This window comes from Neovison vison, chromosome 12, assembly GCF_020171115.1.
Source record: "Neovison vison isolate M4711 chromosome 12, ASM_NN_V1, whole genome shotgun sequence".
NCBI lineage: Eukaryota > Metazoa > Chordata > Mammalia > Carnivora > Mustelidae > Neogale > Neogale vison.
Genome location: NC_058102.1, coordinates 73,465,446 through 73,489,251, shown reverse-complemented (window position 1 = coordinate 73,489,251; position 23,806 = coordinate 73,465,446). Strand labels below are relative to the sequence as shown.

The following is a 23,806-nucleotide window of genomic DNA, read 5'->3' as shown; positions in this document are numbered from 1 at the left end:
CCAACTTTGGCTTTCTTTTTCAATATTCCTTTGGCTATTCGAGATCTTTTTTAGTTCCATATAAATTTTAGGATTATTTGTTCCATTTCTTTGAAAAAAATGGGTGGGATTTTGATAGGGATTGCATTAAATGTGTAGATTGCTTTAGGTAGCATAGACATTTTCATAATATTTGTTCTTCCAATCCATGAGCATGGAACATTTTTCCATTCTTTGTGTCTTTCATGAGTACTTTATAGTTTTCTGAGTATAGATTCTTAGCCTCTTTGGTTAGGTTTATTCTTAGGTATCTTATGGTTTTGGGTGCAATTGTAAATGGGATTGATTCTTTAATTTCTGGTGTAAATAAATGCAAGTGATTTCTGTGCATTGATTTTATATCCTGACACTTTACTGAATTCCTGTACAAGTTCTAGCAGTTTTGGAGTGGAGTCTTTTGGATTTTCTACGTAGAGTATATCATCTGCTAAGAGTGATAGTTTGACCTCTTTGCCGATTTGGATGCCTTTAATTTCTTTCTGTTGTCTGAGTCCTGAAGCTAGGACTTCTAGTACTATGTTGAATAGCAGTAGTGATAATGGACATCCCTGCCGTGTTCCTGACCTTAGCGGAAAAGCTCTCAGTTTCTGTCCATTGAGAATGATATTCGCGGTGGGTTTTTCATAGATGGCTTTGATGATATTGAGGTTTGTGCCCTCTTATCCCTACACTTTGAAGAGTTTTGATCAGGAAAGGGATGCTGTACTTTGTTTAATGCTTTTTCAGCATCTATTGAGAGTATCATATGGTTCTTGTTCTTTCTTTTATTAATGTGTTGTATCACATTGATTGATTTGCAGATGTCAAACCAACCTTGCAGCCCTTGAATAAATCCCACTTTGTCGTGGTGATTAATCCCTTTAATATATTGTTGAATCCTATTGGTTAGTGTTTTGGTGAGAATTTTTACATCTGTGTTCATCAAGGATATTGGTCTGTAATTCTCTTTTTTGATGGGATCCTTGTCTGGTTTGGGGATCAAGGTGATGCTGGCCTCATAAAATGAGTTTGGAAGTTTTCCTTCCATTTCTATTTTTTTGGAACAGTTTCAGGAGAATAGGAATTAGTTCTTCTTTTAATGTTTGGTAGAATTCCTTGGGAAGCCGCCTGGCCCTGGGCTTTTGTTTGTTTGGAGATTTTTTTATTTTTATTTTAAAATTTTTATTATTATTATTATTATTTTTGGTTTGGAGATTTTTGATGACTGCTTCAATCTCCTTACTGGTTATGGGTCTGTTCAGGTTTTCTATTTCTTCCTGGTTCAGTTGTGGTAGTTTATATGTCTCTAGGAATGCATCCATTTCTTCCAGATTGTCAAATTTGTTGGCGTAGAGTTGCTCATAGTATGTTCTTATAATTTTTTGTATTTCTTTGATGTTGGTTGTGATCTCTCCTCTTTCATTCATGATTTTATTTATTTGGGTGCTTTCTCTTTTCTTTTTGATAAGTCTGGCCAGGGGTTTATCAATCTTATTAATTCTTTCAATGGACCACCTCCTAGTTTTGGTGATTTGTTCTATTGTTTCTATTGGTTTTTTTTGGTTTCTATTTCATTTATTTCTGCTTTGATCTTTATTATTTCTCTTCTTCTGCTGGGTTTAGGCTTTCTTGGTTGTTCTTTCTTCAGCTCCTGTAGGTGTAGGGTTAGGTTGTGTATTTGAGATCTTTCTTGTTTCTTGAGAAATGCTTGTACTGCTATATATTTTTCTCTCAGGACTGCCTTTGCTGTGTCCCACAGATTTTTGAACTGTTGTGTTTTCATTATCATTTGTTTCCATGAATTTTTCCAATTCTTCTTTAATTTTCTGGTTGACCCATTCATTCTTTAGAAGGATGCTCTTTAGTCTCCATGTATTTGTGTTCTTTCCTAATTTCCTCTTGTGATTGAGTTCTAGCTTCAGAGCCATTGTGGTCTGAAAATATGCAGGGAATGATCCCAATCTTTTGATACTGGTTGAGACCTGATTTATGACCCAGGATGTGGTCTGTTCTGGAGAATGTTCCATGTGCACTAGAGAAGAATGTGTATTCTGTTCCTTTGGGATGAAATGTTCTGAATATATCTGTGATGTCCATCTGGCCCAGTGTGTCATTTAAGGCCTTTATTTCCTTGTCGATCTTTTGCTTGGATGATCTGTCCATTTCAGTGAGGGGAGTGTTAAAGTCCCCTACTATTATTGTATTATTGTTGATGTGTTTCTTTGATTTTGTTATTAATTGGTTTATATAGTTAGCTGCTCCCACATTAGGGACATAGGTATTTAAAATTGTTAGATCTTCTTGTTGGACAGACCCTTTGAGAATGATATAGTGTCCTTCCTCATATCTTATTATAGTCTTTGGCTTAAAATCTAATTGATCTGATGTAAGGATTGCCACGTCTGCTTTCTTCTGATGTCCATTAGCATGGTAAATTGTTTTCCACCTGCTCACTTTAAATCTGGAGGTGTCTTCGGGTCTAAAATAAGTTTCTTGTAGGCAGCATATTGATGGGCTTTGTTTTTTAATCCATTCTGATACCCTGTGTGTTTTGATTGGGGCATTTAGCCCATTAACATTCAGGGTAACTATTGAGAGATATGAATTTAGTGCCTTTGTATTGCCTGTAAGGTGACTGTTACTGTATATTCTCTCTGTTCCTTTCTGATCTACTACTTTTAGGCTCTCTCTTTGCTTAGAGGACCCCTTTCAATATTTCCTGTAGAGCTGGTTTGGTGTTTGCAAATTTTTTCAGTTTTTGTTTGTCCTGGAAGCTTTTTATCTCTCCTATTTTCAATGATAGCCTAGCTGGATATAGTATTCTTGACTGCTAAAAAAAAAATGTTCTTTAAGTGAAAGGTAAAACAATATATTTAGTGAATTTTTTTTTGAAGATTTTATTTATTTATTTGACAGAGACACAGTGAGAGAGGGAACACAAGCAGGGGGAGTAGGAGAAAGAGAAGCAGGTTTTCCACTGAGCAGGGAGACCAATGCAGGGCTCGATCTCAGGACCTTAAGATCTTGACCTGAGCTGAAGGCAGACGTCCAATGACTGAGCCAATTAGGCGCCCCACTTAGTGATTTTTTTTTTCTTGATGAAGGCATTGCAGAATACCTTTATGAACTTTGGACAGTGAAAGAGTTCATAAAGAGAACCCAAAAGAAACTTGCCATAAAGGAAATATTAATATATTGGACTGCATTAGATTATACTCCTCTTCAAGAATAAGACATGATTAATGAAAAGGCAATCCACAGAATGGGAGAATATATTTGTAACATATATAACCAACAGAAAGCTCATATCCAGAGTATAAGAGGAACTCCTGCATATCAGTAAGTAAAACACAGACCCAAAAGAAAACTAAGCAAGATACTTGAACAGATACTCCTCAAGAGATTATCCAAATGAACAATAAGGAAATGAAAACATGCTCAAAGTAATTAATAATAAGACACTGAAACTTAAAGTCACATTACATTGCTACCATATATTCATAAATTGGCTAAAATTAAAAAAGACTGACAATGCCAAGTGTTGGCAAGGATATGGTTTCCAGGAATCAGTACAGTCACTTCAGAAAACTATTTGGCATTTAGCTAAATATATGCATACCTTATCAGCAAGTAGTTCTATGCCTGGATATATACTTGATCAAAAAACAGGCACACATGCAACAAAAGACCTGTCCAAGAGAACTCTTATAACTATTATTCATAATAGTAAATTATAAACCATCGAACTGTTCATCAACAATAGAAAAGATTAATTGTAGTGTTCAAACAATGGAATAGTAGGCAGCATTGAAAATGGACATGGACAAATGGAAAATTAAAATGAACAAATTATAGCTATCTTTAAGGCAGATGAGTCTTATATTCTTTATTATAATTATTTTAATTTTTTATTTGACAGAGATCACAAGTAGGCAGAGAGGCAGGCAGAGAGAGAGGGGGAAGTAGGCTCCCCACTGAGCAGAGAGCCCAATGAAGGGCTTGATCCCAGGACCCTGGGATCATGACCTGAGCTGAAGGCAGGGCTTTAAACCACTGAGCCACCCAGGTGCTGCAAGTCTTATAAACATGTCAGCAAAAGAGGGGCACCTGGGTGACTCAGTTGTTTAAGCATCTACCTTCAGGTCAGGTCATGATCCCAGGGTTTTGGGATTGAGCTCAGCAAGAGGCTCCCTGCTCAGTGGGGTGTCTGCTTCTTGCTCTCCCTCTGCCTTCTCATGCTCTCTCTCTCAAATGAATAAATGAAACCTTTTTAAAAAGTTAGCAAAAGAATCCAAAGAAATACAGAACAACTTTAAAACTGGACTGAATACAATCTGATGTGAAAAATAATATGAATAGAGATATTACTTAATGATAAAAAGAATATTGCCTGAGAAATTATAATGATCATGAATTTGCAACTAGTACCCAAGTCTTATGAAAAGGAAAATTGTCACTTATGAGGACAATTGACAATTTCAGCCATGGTAGGAAACTTAATACACTAATTTTGCAAATACAGAAAACAGTAGTCTCATTTATGCATATATACTTTAGTAGTAAAAATAAAATCATGGACACAAGCTGTTTTTAAAAACTTCATGCTAGTGGTTGCGTCTGCAAAAGGAGATAAAGAGGAAACATATATAGGTGTGCAAAGGAAGCTTTATTTTTATCTGAATTGTTTTATGTCATAACTTTTCAGCCATTTGGCTAAAATCAAGTGTGAAATGTTTTATGTCTTAAGAAAGATATCTGACACAATATGATAAATAATAAATTTTAAAATTCTAGACTTATGGTTCAGGGATTTTATATCATCCTATTTTATTTTTATGTATTTTTGAAATTTTCATTATAAAACAATAATGTACAAAAAGCGAAAACTCAAGTAAATGAAAGTAAAACGATTTCAAAATATAAGTATTTTAAATTAAGATTTCTACAAATTTAGGGGCACCTGGCTGGGTCAGTCAGTTAAGTGTCCGACTCCTGGTTTCAGCTCAGGTCATGATCTCAGAGTCTTGACACTGAGCCCTCTGTCAGGCTCTATGTTCAGTGCAGAGTCTAATGGAGAGTCTCTCCCTCTTCCTCCCCCTCTGCTCCTCCCCTCTGCTCATGTTCTCTTTTTCTCTCCCTAAAGTTAAATTAATAAAATCTTTAAAAAAAAGAATTCTGCTAATTTAGTAAAAAAATAACTGAAGAATTAGTTAATACTATCAAACAATCATATATATTCACATATTTGTGTGCATATACATATACTTATATGTAGAGATATTTCTAGACATACATGATATACTAGAACATTACATCTCTCTGAGAATATATATTCTCTGAATACTTATGGAACAAATACAAATTCAGTCATATATTTAGCCACAAAAACAACCTGTTCAAGTTTAAGTCAAAAAATAGCAAAATAGGCAAAGGATATGAATAGACAGTTTAAAGAAAAGCATATCTAAAGAACCAACAAGTTCATGTCAAATTTACTAGTAATTAGAGGAATGCAAATTAAAGTAATAAAAGATACCACTTTTCACACATGAGATCTTCCAATATTTAAGAGTATGTAGATCTAGGGGCACCTAGGTGGCTCTGCCACCTAGGGCCTCTGCCCTAGGTGGGCATCTGCCTTCAGCTTGGGTCATGATCCCAGGGTCCTGGGACCAAGCCCCATGTTGGGCTCCCTGCTCTTTGGGGAGCCTACTTCCCCCCTCCCCTCTGCTTGTGCTTTCTCTCTCTCTCTCTCAAATAAATAAATAAAATCTTTTTAAAAAAGAGTACGTAGATCTTAAAAACACTGGTGAGTGAAAACTAAACAAATCTATGACAAATGTCAGATATATAAATTAGAAATACATACAACAAACATGTTAAAAAGACACATACAACAAAAGGGTACACACTAGACATTAGAATGGATTCCTGGAGTGGTGGGAGGTGGGACTGGGAAATGAAGACAATGGAAATAAATGGAAAAATAAATAAAATGAACCTGTTGCTTGATGGATATGGAGGAATACAATACTCTAGTACTGCTGATAGAAATATGAAGTGTCACTGACTTTCTAGAAAACAATTTGACAACATATGTTAGCATGTCCTAGAAACAGTGGAATGTTCATAAATAGAATAGCTAAATAAATCCTCCATGCTGTGAAATATTATATAGCCATTAAGGGAGCACTAAAACTATACTTGGTACCTTGAAGAATTCTGTAAGACATTATTGAGTGAAAAAGGGTATAGAAAAGTGAGTATACAGTGATGCCATTTTAGGTAACAGTGATTCCCCCCATCTCTTTAAATGTGCTTGTGTTGTGTGTGTGTGCACACACGCATATGTGTGAAAGCACAAAAAAATAATATACACTAGACATTAGTGGGAGGAATAATTTAATGGTATGGGGAAGGATAGGAGAGGGATAGTAATGAATGTCAAATTATATCATTGGATGTATTTGTAGTCAGAGATTTAAGGAAAATTTATGTTTGTTTAAAGTATGATTTTCTCAGATGGAATTTCAGGCTACATAGGGGATGTGTGGGTCAGATGGGCCTTGATTATTGCCTGCTCTGGTAACTCTTCTTTATACATACACAATCCTGGCACTAAGTTTGTTATCTCTATGATGTGTACTGTTTGTGAAATCTTCGCAGTTGTAGTTCTTTCATCGTTTTATTATACACATAATTTTTAAGAAAAATAGTGAAAACTTTGCTAGATAGATAAAAGTTGTCAATCAGTAGGCCCTTGTTCAATATTTATTTTGGAATATGTAACTGATCTTGGTTACTAATACTTAATTGGTTACTAATTACATATTGGTTGGTTACTAATCTGTAACTAGTCTTGGTAGTAACTGTGTCTTAGGAATTATACTGACTAAGGAAAAACTTTTTTTGTCATTTTTTTTGCAGTTTTACTTTAATTTTTTAAATTAAATTAAATTAAATTTTGTGATTTTTTTTGTCATTTAGAATGCTTTTTAGTAAATGAGGTATAGTGAGAAAAAGATGTAAAGGAAGAACCTCAAAGCCTAATAGAGCTCATGCTAGACTTTCGAATCTTAGCAAGCTTTAGTTGCAAATACTGATACAAATGTACATCCAGTTTATGAAAGGTCTGAGTGCAAGTGAAGAGCATAAATATTTGGAATTGGTACCAATACCATGTAATTTACTGTACTGCATTTGTATTTCAGATGCCTGTGGTGCTTCATGAAGAACATTTCCAGATATATCACAGACATTAAGCCTCTGCCTCCAAACATAAAAGATAGACTGATTAAAATAATGAGTATCCAGGGGCAGATAACAGATTCAAATATAAGTGAGGTAAGATTATGTAAAATTGTGGGGCACCTGGGTGGCTCAGTGGATTAAAGCCTCTGCCTTCAGCTGGTGTCATGATCCCGGGGTCCTGGGACTGAGCCCTGAATTGGGCTGTCTGCTCAGTGGGGAGCCTGCTTCCTTCTCTCTCTCTGCCTGCCTCTCTGCCTACTTGTGATCTCTGTCTCTCAAATAAATAAAAATAAAATCTTCTAAAAAAATTTTTAAAAAAGAGTATGTAAAATTGCAAAGCAAGAGTATTACATTTTACTGTTTAGATGTGGTTTCAGATTTTTGGAGCAATGACATACAGTGGGCTCAGTAATAATTTTAAAATATAACAAAATATTGGGGTTCTTTTTTTCCCCTCCAGATAGCCAACTAAGCTTGGCTAATTGGCTATTCTATAAGGCAGTAAGTATAGTAAGGCCTTCTAACCTGAACTGAAATCCTAGCTCAGCCACTCTTTCTGACATTGAGCCTCAGTTATCTTAACTGTAAAATGAGTTTGCAGCCATCATCACTGTCTGCCAAAACTCTAGTCTACGCTACGCTTGTCTACTACAGAAACTCTGGTTCTAACCAGTTGCTGACTTTACTACACATTCTACCCAAAGTCTATGATCAAAAGGAATCTGATGATAGCACTCCAGCACATGACTGTCCCTGTAATATTGTAATTGCAGTTAGATGTGCCATTAGTGTTTCTTTTAACATTAACCCGACGTATCTGTAATGCTTTGTTTTCTTCATTTAGCTTGCACTGGAACATAGACATTTTAGTGTTGTTGTCTGCTTAGCTCTATAGAGGTAGAATAATATCCCCAGGTTCTTACTGTTAATGGTTCTGTGGATGTGTCTAGTTTGTGTGTGGTCCACAGAATAATCATTATGACACTACAGAAAACTGGTGGTTTTCTTCACTTCCCCACCATCTGCATTTTGTTCTCACCCATTAACCTATATTGCAGTAGCTTAGATTTTTGTTTTATGGCAATCCTTAATATTCATTTAAACCTAATTTTACCTGAAAACAAACAAACAAACAAACAAACAACCAGCCCTAATTTTACCTGAATAGAAAAGGGCTAAGGAATGAATGACATAGAAAAAAACAAATATGATTTATTTGGTGCTCTCCCTTGTTCTCCATCCTTACAAGTCCTACTTATGAAATTATTCAAAAAGCCAGATCTAACATCCATTACAAAGTTGCATGCATCATTGGATGGCTCTCTTTGAAATATTTCTTAAATCTTTTTATAGTTGGCTGGAGGAGACCTTTCTAAATATGACACCAGAGTTAGAAACTAAGAAGAAAAAATTGATGGATTTGATTACCTAACAATATGAACTTCCTTATAGCTAGAAGAAAAAAAAGAAGCAAAATCAAATAACAAAGTAGGAAAAAATTTGCAATACACATGCAATTCCACAGGTTTGTTATCTTGACAATTTAAAAAAATCCCTATAAACCAATAAGAAAAATCAAAACAAATACTAAAACAAAAGAATTAGGAAATACTCAAAGGAAAATATATAAATCCCTATTAACATATAAAAGGAAATTTAACCTAATTACTAATAAAAGTCACAGTTTCTTTCAGTTTGGCAGACTTAAAAGAATAATAATAAAAAATAGTGTGGACAGTGGTGTGGTCAATAGTCACTTTTATCTCCTATTGGTTGAAGTATAAATTGATTAAAACAAAAACAAAAACAAAAACCTTTTAGGAGAACAGCTTGCCATTAACTATCAAAAGTCCTAAAGGTGCTTACTATTACTATTACAATTTTAGTCCTAGTATATTTTTGAGTTTTATTGAGATATAACTGACATATAACATTGTATAAGTTTAAAGCAAACAATATAACATGATGATTTGATGCATTTATACATTGAAAAATGATTATCACATTAGGATTATTTAACAACTCCATCACTTCATATAATTACAATTTACTTCTGACATTAATTCCAAGAAAATATGGAAAGCATATGATATATGCTTATCATAATATTTATAATAATAGTTGACAGTTACATATAGTATATATTATAAGCAAGGCACCTTTACTTCTCACAAAATATAATCCCCATTTTAATAATGAGGACATTGAGGGCCACACACACACATACAAAAACCAGAGCTTGATCATACTCATAGGGTTCAAACTCAGGCAGACTGCCTCCAGAAGACATGTTCTTAATCACTATACTGTATTGCTTTCTTAAATTAGCCTAAATGTTCAGCCGAAGCATTTGTCAGTGTAGAATGCATGTAATATGTTATGGTGTATGCATAGAATGGAACAGAATACAACCACAATAAATCATTTTTGTAAAAAGTGCTCATCTTATAAGTATATATAATCTGATCCCATTTTTCTTCAGTTTTTTTTTAACTCAAAAAAAATCAGAACTAATACTGTTTTTCTCTGGGTATTGGTATTATGGTTAATTTTAGTTATAGTGGATAAAAGCATGGCCTTTAGAATTAGAAAGAGCTGTTTTTCAATCCTAGCTCTGCTTTTTTTTTTTTGACTATGTACTTTGTTCTACTACTTAAGCTCCAGGTGCCTCGATTCCCAGATTTATAAAAAGTCTCTCAGGGGTCTGTGTTTGAGAGAGAATATTAAATGACATAATGTACATAGCACACTTTTTGTATCCTTCCTGGTAAGTGCTCAATAAATAGAAATAGTTATTTTACCATTTTTATAACTTTTCAATATTGTCTGATTCTTTTACATTACTACTTTTATTACTTTTATTCAGAAAAGTAAAGGTATTTCTACTATGGAAAAAAGTAGAAAGCAGCCTGCTTAAGATTCTCTCTTCTCCCTCTGCCCCTTCCCATCCCCTCATTCTAAAGGAGGGAAGGAAGGAACATAGGAGAGAAGAAAGGAAAGGAGAGAGGGAGGGAGGAAGGAAGGAAGGGATAGAGGGAGAGAAGGAGCAAGGAAGGAAGGAAGGAAGGAAAAACCAAGGAAGAGAGCTCAGAACACTTTGAAAGCAATTTGCTGTTTTTTGCCCTTAAGTAAACAATCAGTAATACTAGATTTGTTTATACTCTCTCCCAGTAAGAATGAAGGACATAAATGTTATAGAAAAGCGATACTCACATCCTATAACTGATCAGTATATAGAGGCTATATACTCATACCTGCTGAGCAGAGGCACATAGCTAGGATCTCTAATAATGGTCAGAACTACTGGAAAAAGATAAGCACATGCTTATCAAGGTGGTGACCTTGATTATCCTTTTCAGATCTGGTGTGTGCTTACTCTGTACCAGCTATCTCATCAAAGCCATGTGTAAAGTGGCAGCACTAGAAACTATACCTCCTTTCTAGTGGCAGCATTAGAAACTGTACCTCCTTTCTAGTGGCAGCACTAGAAACTGTACCTCCAATTGAAAGTGGGTGTATTTTTTCCTGATTTATGTATGTATCTGCACTCAGATAGGTTTTTGTATTCTTTGCTATATTTTCCATCCACCATTTGTCTGTCATGACCACCAAAACACTAAATATGGAACAAACTTTTATATTTATAGGAAAAATTAATATTTTGCAATCATGTGTTTTTTACAGATTTTACACCCTGAAGTCCAAACTCTAGATCTGCGAAGCTGTGATATTTCAGATACTGCTCTCCTGCACCTGTGTAACTGCAGAAAACTAAAGAAATTAAATTTAAGTTCCTCAAAAGAAAACAGGATTTCCATAACTTCAAAAGGTATGTTTATTAACACTGAATAAATTGATAAATTACTATTCACCATCTAGTATAATTTTGGAACAACAAAGGGGTAGTGAATATGTCAAAACAGAGTATGAAGATATTAAAGAAGCAGAAATAGAAATATTCAATAGAATAGAATATTTCTATTCAATAGAAATATTCAAGCTAAGATAAAGAATCCAAATTAGAATTCCAACTTACAACCATTGCTGGAATTTAAGTGATACACTAAGTCACTACTTATAATTTAAACATATTCGAAGTAGGCGTGCCTGGGTAGTGCAGTCATTTAAGCATCCAACTCTTGGTTTTGGCTCAGGATCATGATCTCAGGATCATGGGATGGAGCCCGGCATGGCATTCAGCTCCAGGCTCAGTGAGCCCTCTGCCTAGGGTTTCTCTCTCCCGGTCCTTCTGCCCTTCCCCCTCCAACCCTCATGCTCTCTCTCACACTCTCTCTCTCAAGTAAATAAGTAAATCTTTTTTTAAAAAAAAGAGAGAGAGAGAGAAACATATTTAGAGTAAACATGGATGGACATCCATGTAAGAGAGCTCAGAACACTTTGAAATTGATTTGTTGTTGACCAGTTCATACTTTGTTAAGGCTTTCTTGATGTAAAATTACCACAGAAAGTTAAATCACCATCAGATTAAATTTTCTAGGCACTCTCCTATCAGTCTGTTCAATGATAGTTTTTATGGGTTTTATGGGTTATAGCCACCCTTATCTTTTTCACTTTTGCTTAAAATAATTGACAGGAATGTGCCAAGTTGTATAACTATGGAAGCATGAGGATGTCAACAATTCCAACAAAAATTTTAAAAAATTAAATTTTAAAAAATTTTAAATTAAAATTTTAAAATTAAAACTAAATTAAAAAATTAAAAAATTTAAATTTAATTTAAAAAATTAAATTAAATTAAAAAAATGATAGTTTTATGGGTTGGGTTTTTTTAAGATGGCACTACCATCTGTCATCATACAACCCTATTACAACACCATTGACTATATTCCCTATGCTACCTTTTATCCCCTATAACGCATAGTTTTTTTATAGCCAGTCAAACCACATTTTTCAGTGTCATTATTACATGAATTAGAGGATTTTTACCCTTTTAAAAAAATCAATAAAGGATTTTAACCTTTTCCTTCAATATCAGAAAGAGGGACGTGGGCACCTGGGTGGCTGAGTCAGTTAAGCATTTGTGTTGGCCTAAGTCATGATCCCTTGATCTCAGGGTCTTGGGATTGAGTCCTGTGTTGGGCTCCCTTCTCCCCAGGGAGTCTGCTTCTCCCTCTGCTCCTCCTCCCACTGGTTCTCGCAATCTCTCTCTCTCTCTCTCAAATAAATAAATAATCCTTTAAAAAAAGAGGAACTTATTTGACTAGCTAGGTTTCTGGGAAGTTTTGTGAGTAGTTGGTTGTATTTTGAGATTATCTTGGTTAGCCATTTAGGCTATTCTTAATATTACAAAGAAGCCTAAGTTTTTATATGTTTACACAAATAATGCCTCACAAAAAATACTCTTATTTTTGTGGCACATTATCATGTACCCATCTCCAAGGTGTATTTACATCAGTTTAATTGGATTTAAATGTCAAAAGGGGAAGAGAGAATGGAGAGGTGGAAGTATGATCCCTAAGGATAAGCATGAAAACAATCACCTAAGACATTTGGGCAGTTTAACTTTTGATTTCCCTTCAGACTCCACAAGAAAATTAACTTTATTACTTTAAAACTTTTGTTTTAATAAAAAGGAGATTCATCTATTATTTAATGATCTAATTTGATTCTGAATGTCTTTTGGCTATTTCCTAAAGGCAAATTTAGTTGTCAATAAAGGCTTGCCACTCTCTGCAGATATTCTCAGTGATATACTACAGCATATGTAGAGAATTCCTAAAATATTCCAAGAAAGTTTTAATGATGACAGCATCACTGGAAAGTAAGTATATCCTCAGAGATGGACTACTTCGCAAAAGGCTAACATACAGTTGGATATATCAATACCGGTGATTGCTAAAATGAAAGTCGCATTTCTCATGTATATATGTATACAGCTCATTGATACATAATTGTTTTCCCTCAGGAATAAAAGCTGTGGCTTCCTCTTGTTCATACCTGCATGAGGCTTCTTTGAAAAGATGCTGCAATCTCACTGATGAAGGAGTCCTTGCTCTTGCACTCAACTGCCGGCTGCTAAAGATCATTGATTTAGGTGGCTGTTTAGGTATTACTGATGTGTCCTTACATGCATTAGGAGAAAACTGCCCATTTTTGCAGTGTGTTGATTTTTCAGCTACTCAGGTAAATGAAATAGAGACTTGAAATACTAGGCTGTATGTGTTTGCCCAGTGATTTTCCATGATTCATCAGAAGAACATAATTAATTTTTTAAAATTTTTGTTGGAATTGTTGACATCCTCATGCTTCCATAGTTATACAACTTGGCACATTCCTGTCAATTATTTTAAGCAAAAGTGAAAAAGATAAGGGTGGCTATAACATAAGTTTGCTGAATGGTGTTAGGGTCCATGATTAAAGGAGTGAAAGTGATAACAAAGGGAAGGTCAAACAAAGATTTATTTTGCACTAAGCATCGAGAATCAAACCGACCATTCAGGGCCTTCTCTTACAGAGAGAGCAATGACTCCCAGCCTCACAGACTAACTTTTATAGAGCAAAGGCCATGTGGTTGATCCTGGCCACACACAGGTGGCCAATGAGATTGCAACACATAGAGAAAGCTGCACAGTCATGCTAGGTCACACATGGGTGGCCAACTGAATTACAAGTCACCCCATAGTAGCTATTTGAACTAGCCTATCACCTTGGTCAGAATTGGTGCCCAAAAGGCACCCAAAATGTGGGGCCCACACCCCTTGGTAGCTAGGGAGGCAGTATGTGTGCTCCACTGATTGGATGTCTCCATCTGGCCCGACCCATCCCTGCATTTGGGCTCTTATCTCCACCTGACCTGATGCACCCTTATATTTGGGTTCTGTTATCAGAGACTGGTTGACCATATTTTACTGGTTTCCCAGACTTGTTTTCAAGTAAGTTCCCCTGGGGGGGCGGGGGCAGGGTCAGTTTAAGTTTTACTGCATAACAACAAAATCACTGTTTAACCCAGATGAAATCGCTCTGGCTAAATAGGCCCTTACATTCCCCCCTTTTCTTTGGAGATTAGTCAAATCCTTGACTTTTCAACTAGTTCTATGTTCTCTTTTTAATGGCTGCCAGACTGTTTTTAATGACTCCAGTGTGATTTACCCAGAAACAGCATTCCTTTCCTGGGGCTACACAGAGCCCCCCTTTTCTGGAAATAGTTATGTCAAGCCCTAATTGTCTATATTTCCCACCTATACTTTAACAATAAGAGCAACAATGAACTCAATGAACTCATTGTTTTTGAGTCTTAGCTTTAGTCCACAATCGACAGGGTCCATTGGCAGTGGCATCCATCTCTGGCGGGCATCCTCATCCTCGGCTCGTTTTACGTGACCTGCGTGAATCCAGGCCCCAATGCCTTCTACTTTTATTGCCATGGGTGTGGTCAGGATGACAGTAAATGGTCCTGATACCCCGTCACACAGGCGTTTGTCATCCACCAGTCTGGTGGAGTCCGGAGAAGGCCGTCCATAGTACGAGTGGTGGTCAAGATGAGATTTTGACCCGAAGTCAATTTACTTTCATCCTTGACCAAGAGGGCCATGGCAGCAATTATACGGAGGCAAGGGGGGAACCCAGCCGCTACTGGATCTAGTTTCTTGCTAAGATAAGCTACTGGCCTTTGCCAAGGCCCCAGAGTCTGAGTCAAAACTCCTTTGGCCACCCCTGCCTTTTCATCCACATACAAGTGGAAGGGCTTGGTAACATCTGGGACGGCCACTGCTGGGGCACTCAGTAAGTCTGTTTGTAACTCCTGAAATGTTCCTTCTGGCTCAGCCGTCCACTCTACCATAGTGAGTCCTCCCTGAGTCACTTCATAGAGAGGTTGGGCAATTTCCGCGAACTACGGTATCCACAGCCAGCAGTGGCCCATTTTCCCAAGAAACTCCCTCACTTGTCAGGACGTGGTGGGGCGGGGGTATTGGGTCATCACCTGTTTCCTGGAATCAGACAGTGAACGCACTCCCTTGTGGAGATCAAAGCCAAAATAACTGGTGTGGCTCTGACAAAGCTGTGCTTTCGTTGCTGACATCCGATACCCTTTTTCACGCAGAGTCTATAAGAGAGCTTTCATGACTCATAGTCCTCAGTGGCTATTTCTGCTATTCCCACTAACTCAGTCAGATTCTTCCCTTCAAATCCTTCAATTTTCTGAAGTTTCCTCCTTATATCTGGGGCTGACTGACTGGCAAAGACAAGATCGTCTAAACAAGCTATTGTGCAACTTCTCTGAAGTTTACCTTCAGAGTTGTCTAGCTTAGATAAACAAATATTTAAAGACAACCAAATCTAGAATTTAATAGCCCTAAAGTTGTTTTATTAAAACATAATTTTTCTCTCTAAAATAACCCTCATTTCCAGAGATAGCCAAATCAGGACTAATTTATTTGAAAAACAAGTCCAGTTTTAACTTGGCCTAATTATTTACATAAGCTCAGCAAGAACAATGAGTGATCATATAGATCTTTTAGAATCTGCTTTGCTGGAACTTCAAAGTTCCAGCAAAGGAATCTCTAGGTTGAACTTTTAGTAGCCTCTCCAGGCCAGAAGACAAGCCACATACTTGCCATCAAGCATGCATGCAGTACCTGTCGGATTTGGGTGAATTTCTCTTCCTGAGGTCCCCAAAGTGTCCTGAGGTTCCTGTACCTGCCAGGAAGTGACATTCTTTACTCACCTGGTGAGGCTGCTGGGAACTCTGTAAGCAAGGTATCAGGCCAACTGTTCCAAAGGGCTTTATGGCTCCAGGTTTTATAAATTTGACCTTAGGTCCTTTAAGCTGTCTGGTCATATGTGAATCTTTTACCAGTCAAAGCCTTGGTAAAATAACCAGTGTTCCTAATGGTGTCCTGTTATAAGGAGAACAGATTCTTATTGAACTTATGCAAATGACTTATTGCCATGGAAGAAAGAAAACTTGCTGAGACCTTTTGAATTTTAGAGGGTTCAGATAGAGAGAAAAGTTGAATGCCTTGATTTGTTTATGAATGAATACTTTTACATCTCTGTAAGTTACAGATAACTTAAGAAAAAGTTTCCCTAGTCTGGAAGAGCAAACATTACAGAACCAGTAATTGTTTAAAATAAGACAAAACATTAAGAGACACAACATTATAATCTTTCAGTTCATTTAGTCCCATGTTATTAATTCTGGTTTAGTCTGAATGCATCTCTTACTTCTGGAAATTCTTACCCAATTCACTTCCAGGATTTCAACATATCAAAGACCTGTATTTGTCCTGAAAGTCTCCCATATGAATTCCTTTAAGGTAGAATTCATTTTACAAGAGAATTAAAACAATTACAAATGACAAGAACTCAGAATAGATATGGTTAAATATCAAGTGGTGATCCTTATCAAAACATTAAAACTTTAGGAAATGTATAGAACCTCTAGAGTAGTTAAAGCATTTACCCAAATGTAACCCAAGGTTTATCATTGGTTTAGTAGTACTTCCCAAGTAACTTAGCATATCAAGGAAAAGCCTTATGAGTCAAAGAGATCTCATTTACAAGCCTGGGCAGGCAAAGAGAAAAGCATTTACATTTTCTTAGAAACATCTCAATCTCTAATGAAGACTAAATATTAACCAATTGTGAACTGTTACAACAGAATTCTTAGAAGGCAAATTTATGGATCAGTTAAGCACAGAACATGTTTACCAACAATTTTCAAAAGCACAAACCTAGTTCTAGCAACCAGTGATCTAGCATTTTATCCCATTTGGTTAAGACCTAGATGTCCAACAAATTTAATTCCATTTGTCATCCAAGCAAAACTTTAAAGTTTCAGGTTACTAAAGACTTTGAAAGCTACTTTAACAATTACCCATTAAAACTTTGAGAGAGACAATTGACCATCAGTTTTAGTCATCTCTTCGCTAACAGATTTCAACAAATAATACGAGCTTATTATTACCCCTCAGTAAACTCTGATTGAAGTTTCACATTTACTGCTGTTAACTCAAAAGACATGTTCATCCTAATTAAAACAACAAACTTAACTTAGTTCCAATACTGATTTACGTTCCACGTGGGCCCACTCCACTTCGAATGTTTACCTGAGACACGGGTGGGAAGATCTGGAGTGAGGGGGTGTTAGGTCCAGGGGGGTGCTCTCCTTGTTTCCTTACAGTGAAGAGAGAAGGAGCCATGGTGCAGGAAGCACCGAGGATGGTCTAGGGGCCAGTTATGCAGGCCGCACCCAAGTTGGTGCAGAAACAGAATGGGGAGACAGAAGAAAAAAGTGCTGCCAGAAGGCTGAGAAAGGTTCCCAGATTTGGAGCTCATCAGCTCCAACAGATGAGCAGATGCCATACTTTCCCGCCAGCAAATGGGGAGGGGCTAGGCAGTCCATGTTGGGCCAGAGAAGGCAAGGAATTTCCCCAAAACAAAGGGAGTTTCAGCAGCTGCTTGGGAATATTCCTTACAGTCTCTGTCTCAAGTTAGACTAACCACAGTTGGCTCCAGGTATAGCCATTAACACAAGAAGTGAGAAAGGGGGAAACCCCACATCTATTAGGAGGAATGGAGAGATGGAAGTCAGAGTCCCATTACTCTTTGCTTGCCCCATTTCTTCAAACATAACAAACAACACAACAGACAAAAAAAAAAAAAAAAAAAAAAAAAAGACAAGACAAAGACAACCACAGACCCAGCAGCCCTTACCCAGAACTTGCCACTGGTGGGGATTTTCTCAGTCCCCTACAAACACTCGCTGGTGGGGATTTTCTTGGTCCCCTACTAACATAACAAGCAACACAACAGACAACAAAAAGACAAGACAAAGACAACTTCAGGCCCAGCAGCAAGTGGGGATTTTCTTGGTCTCCTGCAAACACCTGCTGGTGGGGATTTTCTTGGTCCCCTGACCGCCTAGGGGGACTTGAACCCCCGGTGATCTACCAGAAGAGGGATGGGGTGTCCCCACATCCACTCCAGCCCCGGGGAGCAATGTTGTGTCCAGCTTCTCCCCAGTGGGCTATACCCTGGAGTCCTCAACCAGACAGACAGACTGGATCTCACAGAATAAAATCTTGAGATCTTACCTCCAGAGGCTTTTCCCAGAAATTCTGATGCTGGCTCAGTTCTTGTTGTTTGATCCCGGACAAGCCCCATTTGTTAGGGTCCTTGATCAAAGGAGCGAGACTGATACAAAGTAAAGGTCAAACAAAGATTTATTTTGCACTAAGCATCGAGAATCAAACCGACCATTCAGGGCCTTCTCTTACAGAGAGAGCAATGACTCCCAGCCTCACAGACTAACTTTTATAGAGCAAAGGCCATGTGGTTGATCCTGGCCACACACAGGTGGCCAATGAGATTGCAACACATAGAGAAAGCTGCACAGTCATGCTAGGTCACACATGGGTGGCCAACTGAATTACAAGTCACCCCGTAGTAGCTATTTGAACTAGCCTATCACCTTGGTCAGAATTGGTGCCCAAAAGGCACCCAAAATGTGGGGCCCACACCCCTTGGTAGCTAGGGAGACAGTATGTGTGCTCCACTGATTGGATGTCTCCATCTGGCCCGACTCATTCCTGCATTTGGGCTCTTATCTCCACCTGACCTGATGCACCCTTATATTTGGGCTCTGTTATCTCCACCTGACCTGACCCACCCTTGTATTTGGTCTCTGTTATCAGGGACTGGTCGGCCATTTTTACTAGTTTCCCAGACTTGTTTTTAAGTAAGTTCCCCTGGGGGGCTGGAGGGACAGGGTCAGTTTAAGTTTTACTGCATAACAACAAAATCACTGTTTAACCCAGATGAAATTGCTCTGGTTAAATAGGCCCTTACAATGGGAGGCAACGAGACTATATATAAATGATTAATAATATTTAGAAAATTTTACTTTCATCTTTCTCATTTATGTAGCATGTTGCTCATATTCTTTGCTTAGGTATCTGACGATGGTGTGATTGCACTTGTTAACGGATCTTGTGCCAAGAAATTAGAGGTAATTTTAAGATATCTATAAATATGATGCAAAACAATTTTTTATTTTATCCTCAGAAATTGCTTTTTGAATGAAGAGACCAACCAGTGCCTTATTATCAATAGGTATTTCCATGACGTTTTTTGGGTTTGGTTTGGTTTGGTTTTTGCCTGTAACTTTTTATTTCCAGAGTGAGGAAAAACTGGTAAAGTTAGGAGGTAAAGCATGCTCTAAATAAAAACCCATTTTATGTCCAGTGAAAGTTCCCATTTTCCAGAAGTTTTAGCTTCTAACACATTGAAGGATAGTCTTATTATAGTAATGATTATGAAAGTTCGTCACTGTAAAGTGATATTCTTTAGAATTTTCATTACCAGGACTATTTAGTGGTTTGCCATTCTATTTTCTTAATATACGTGGAGGGATCCAGTATATACCTCTCACATAAAAATTATTTTGAGCTAAAGATGTTTAAGAATCAACAGATATAAAAAACAAGCTTTGTCTAAAACGCTCTCCCTCCATCTTCCTAAAACCAGAGCATTCCAAAAGATTCAGCTACCATCAAACCCCCTTCAAGGAAGACTAGCCCATCCCAAGGAAGATCTCTACTATCATTGGAGGAATCAGATGAGAGATAACATAAAAGAAAATTGTCAAAAGACACCTCCCATTTATTCTCTAAAGGCCCACTTTGTTTTCCCTAAAAGTCTTCTGTTTTTCTCTAAGTGTCCTTTCTCCTCCTTCCTTTTCCTATTAAGCTGACCTATAAACTCTGTATTGTAGCCATTTCTTTGAGCTTTGAGCTTTCTTTGTGAGCTCATGTGTGACCAAACTTGCCTTTTCTCTTGCTTTTGTCATTTTAATTCATGGGCTCCCAAAGATAGAACCCAAGAGAATTTAAGAGGAAAAAGGTTTTCCTCCCCAACAGCCACATTGTATAGCTATTTAAGAAGATCCTAAATTAGTGTTCAGGCCTTCCATTTGGTGACTGATGTGGCACCTAAAATCTGCTTCTAAATATATTAAGAAGCCTTTTACCCCAGGATTTTGGTTTCTTCCTTTCCTAGTTGTAGTGAGGTGTTAGTCTTATTCAATATAGATATGCTTTTTAATGATAACCCACATCAGGGGTGCCTGGGTGGCTCATTCAGTTAAGCAGTTAACCTCAGGTCATGATCTCAGGATACTGGGATCCAGCCCCATGTGGGCTCCCTGCTCAGTGGGGAGTCTGCCTCTCCCTCTCCCTCTGCCCCTCCCTCCTGCTCCTGTTCTCCCTCTCTCTCAAATAAATAAAATCTTAAAAAAAAAAAGCCACTTCAAATTCTTTTGGGAAGTAAACAGGCTATAAATGAATTATAAATGTTAACAATAACTATCATAAAAGAATAGCAGTGCTATGTTTTTGCTAAAATATTTCTCCTTGAGTTATTGCCCAGAGACAATTTTTTATCCTTTGATATCTACGTCCTGCATTTATTTATGTGTGTTCATGTGTATGTCTATATAGCATATATATTTTACAAGTATTTTGATTAAGACATTACCATATTTTCTTATACCGAGTTCCACATTCCAATTTGCATCCTTATTATAGGGGCAATAAACTCTGCCATAATGTTTACTGTTTTAAATACTAACATTGGTTAGGCACTAACTATATTCCAGCCTCCAAACTTACTATTGCTTTATATTCATTAGGTTATTTAATTCTTATAGTAACATTATCTTATAATCATCATTTTTAATAAAGTTCCCAAACAGTTAACATAGTTTATCTTTCCCTAATAAAACCACCAGGAAATTAGTTGTCATGCAGTGATAGGAAACACACCAACATATTTACTTCAGCATTTTAAAATTAGGAGCACCAACCTAAGCAGACTTAGAAAAAGATTCAGTTACCAATAAGTGCTGGCGATTATAGTGTCGTATCATTGTATTTTTATTTTTTCAGTTTTCCAAATCTTATTTCTGTAAGTGCCAAAACTTTCAATGGAAATCTCTCTGAACTTTATTGATTTAATTTTTTCCTTAAACAGAGTAAATGTATTTTAACCTTTGTCTCATAGCATCTAGTATTTTTGTGACCACAATTTCTGACTCAAATTGAAATACAACATTTTTCATCTTTTTTTACTGACTTTTCTGGGCAATGTGTAGTCCTTTGTTTTATCACATGCTCTGTTTTAATCTCTTGCTTTTCATATGTTCTGTTCCTGAAAATTATATTATCAATGTTGCTTAATTGCTTATAGCTTGAAAATAAATTCAATTAAAAGTCTAAGCACCTCAAGACACCCAGCTGACTCAGTCAGTAGAACATGCAACTCTTGATCTTGGGGTTATGAGTTTGAGCCCCATGTTGGGGGCAGAGTTTACTTAATAATAATAAAAAAAGTCTAAGGACCTCTCCTAAAGATTGATAAACACATGAACATGTTATAACATTTATTGAATGGTATGATTATTTCTGGAATTTCTGTTGATCTGAGTTCCCAGTGGACATAGACCATTTTGTTCATCATTTTATCCCAATGTTTTATTGCAGTTCCAGGCACATGGTAGTCCTTCAGTAAATGTTATCACATTAACTTTATATGATAGTCATTTTATAAGTTTCTATAATCTTCATGGTTAGAACCTTATTTGCCTATAGAATTTCATTTGTTCAACAAAGATTTATTAAGTACCTTCTATATTCTAGGCATTGGTACATGAGAGAACAAAATATGTTCATAGGATGTATCATTCTTTCCTTTTGTGGTTGCTGGTAATTCAGATTATTTTCAGTTTTTAGCCCTTAGAAATATTCATATGTTAGGGTTTATTCTTTTTTCTTCCATTGCTGTAATAAACTCCAAAAAACAGAACAAGTGGATAAATAGGTATGGCTACTTTAATGGTCCTAAAGTCATATTGTAAAATTGGTTCCCATGAAGGTTATGCTGTGAATTCACAATTTTGCCAAGACCCAGTTTGAGGCATTGCATCTTTTTTTATTCCTTAATATATTTTAAATGTTCAACACTATTCTTTCCATCTATTCTCAAATTGTATTTCTTTGTCTGTAGCCTTTGTCAATTTATATCATAGGACATGTTTGCCAATTTATAACAAGATGGTTTTTTCCTCAGTTTTTATGAGTTTTCAATATACTCAGATTTCCTTTATTTGTGAGATAGATTGATTACACTATGTATAACCAACTTCATATCAACTTCTCAGGAGGAAAAATATTAATACCATAAAATATATATGTCAACTATTAGATAAATCTTACTTCCAGAATTCTTAAAATGTATCTTATTATGGTCCCATATAATAACACAGAACTTACCACTTTAACCAATTTTGTGTACAAGTCAGTGGAATTAAGTACATTCACATTGCTGTGCAGCCATAGCCATAATCCTCTCCAGAACTTTTCCTCATCCTACTCTGAAACTCATTACCCATGAAAGAATATCTCCGCATTTTCCCTTCCCCTCCGCCTTTAGCTATTTATGTTCTACTTTCTTTCCTTCTTTTATTTCTGTCTCTATGAATTTGCTTATTCTAGATAACTCATATAAATGGACCATACAATATTTGTCTTTTTCTGACTTAATGTCACTTAGCATACTGTTTTCAAGGTTTATCTGTGTTGCTGCATGTGTCAGAATTTCATTCTTGGGGTGCCTGGGTGGCTCAGTTGGTTAAGTGTTTGCGTTTAGCTCAGGTCATGGTCTCAGGGTCCTGGGATAGAGTACTGTGTCAGGCTCCCTGCTCAATGTGGAATCTGCCTCTCCTCCTACCCCTCTCCCTGGCTTGAGTTCTCTCTTTCTCTCTCAAATAAGTAAATAAAATCTTTTTAAAAAATTTCATTCCTTTTATAGCTGTATAATATTTCATTGTGTATAATATGTTGTATTCATATATATATGCACATATGTATTTATGTTTATATAAGTATGTTTATATGTACATGCTTATGTGTCTGTATGTATATACATAAACATTTTGTTTATCCGTTCATCTTTCAATATTTGTTTCTACCTTTTTACTATCATGAATACTCCTGCTATGAGCATAGGTATACAAAAGTCTGTTCCAGTTCCTGCTTTCAGTTCTTTGGATATATACCTAGAAGTGTAATAGCTGGATTATATGGTAATGCTATGTTTAATTTTTTAAGGAACTATTATCACAGTGGCTGTACCATTTTACATTCCCACAGTGCAGAAGGATGCCAAATTAGACCATCAAATGAGGGATATATAATATCTCTAACATGAAAAAGAACAGAAAGTAATATAACACAAACCAGCTGCTTAAATTTTAACATTTTCTGTACTTACTTCAGTTCCTCATTAAAAATTATATGTTACATGTAAAGCTCCCCACACATTTATTCTCCCTTTCCTCCTTCAAAGTAACCATGTTCTAAAGACACCTGTGTATTTTCCCTTGTATGTTTGCATACTTTACCTATATATGGATAAACACATAGATAGGGATTCATAAAACAAGATGAAGTGTTGTCTTATGTCTTAAACTTTCACATAATAGTTTTATAATATATGTGTTCTATTACAGTTTGCTTTT

At 36.4% G+C, this 23,806-nt stretch overlaps 1 protein-coding gene across 2 annotated transcripts in view; it reads left to right on the top strand.

The window, feature by feature from the left end:
* AMN1 (antagonist of mitotic exit network 1 homolog) overlaps positions 1–23,806 on the top strand; it is a 69,396-nt gene that overhangs the window by 27,197 nt on the left and 18,393 nt on the right. The window contains exons 2-5 of one of the 2 annotated variants that reach the window (XM_044227818.1): positions 7,230–7,362; positions 10,954–11,098; positions 13,196–13,413; positions 19,184–19,240. In XM_044227818.1, the coding sequence (XP_044083753.1) occupies positions 7,230–7,362; positions 10,954–11,098; positions 13,196–13,413; positions 19,184–19,240 (553 nt within the window). The remainder of the gene's footprint in view (positions 1–7,229; positions 7,363–10,953; positions 11,099–13,195; positions 13,414–19,183; positions 19,241–23,806) is intronic. The other variant, XM_044227819.1, reaches the window with a different exon arrangement.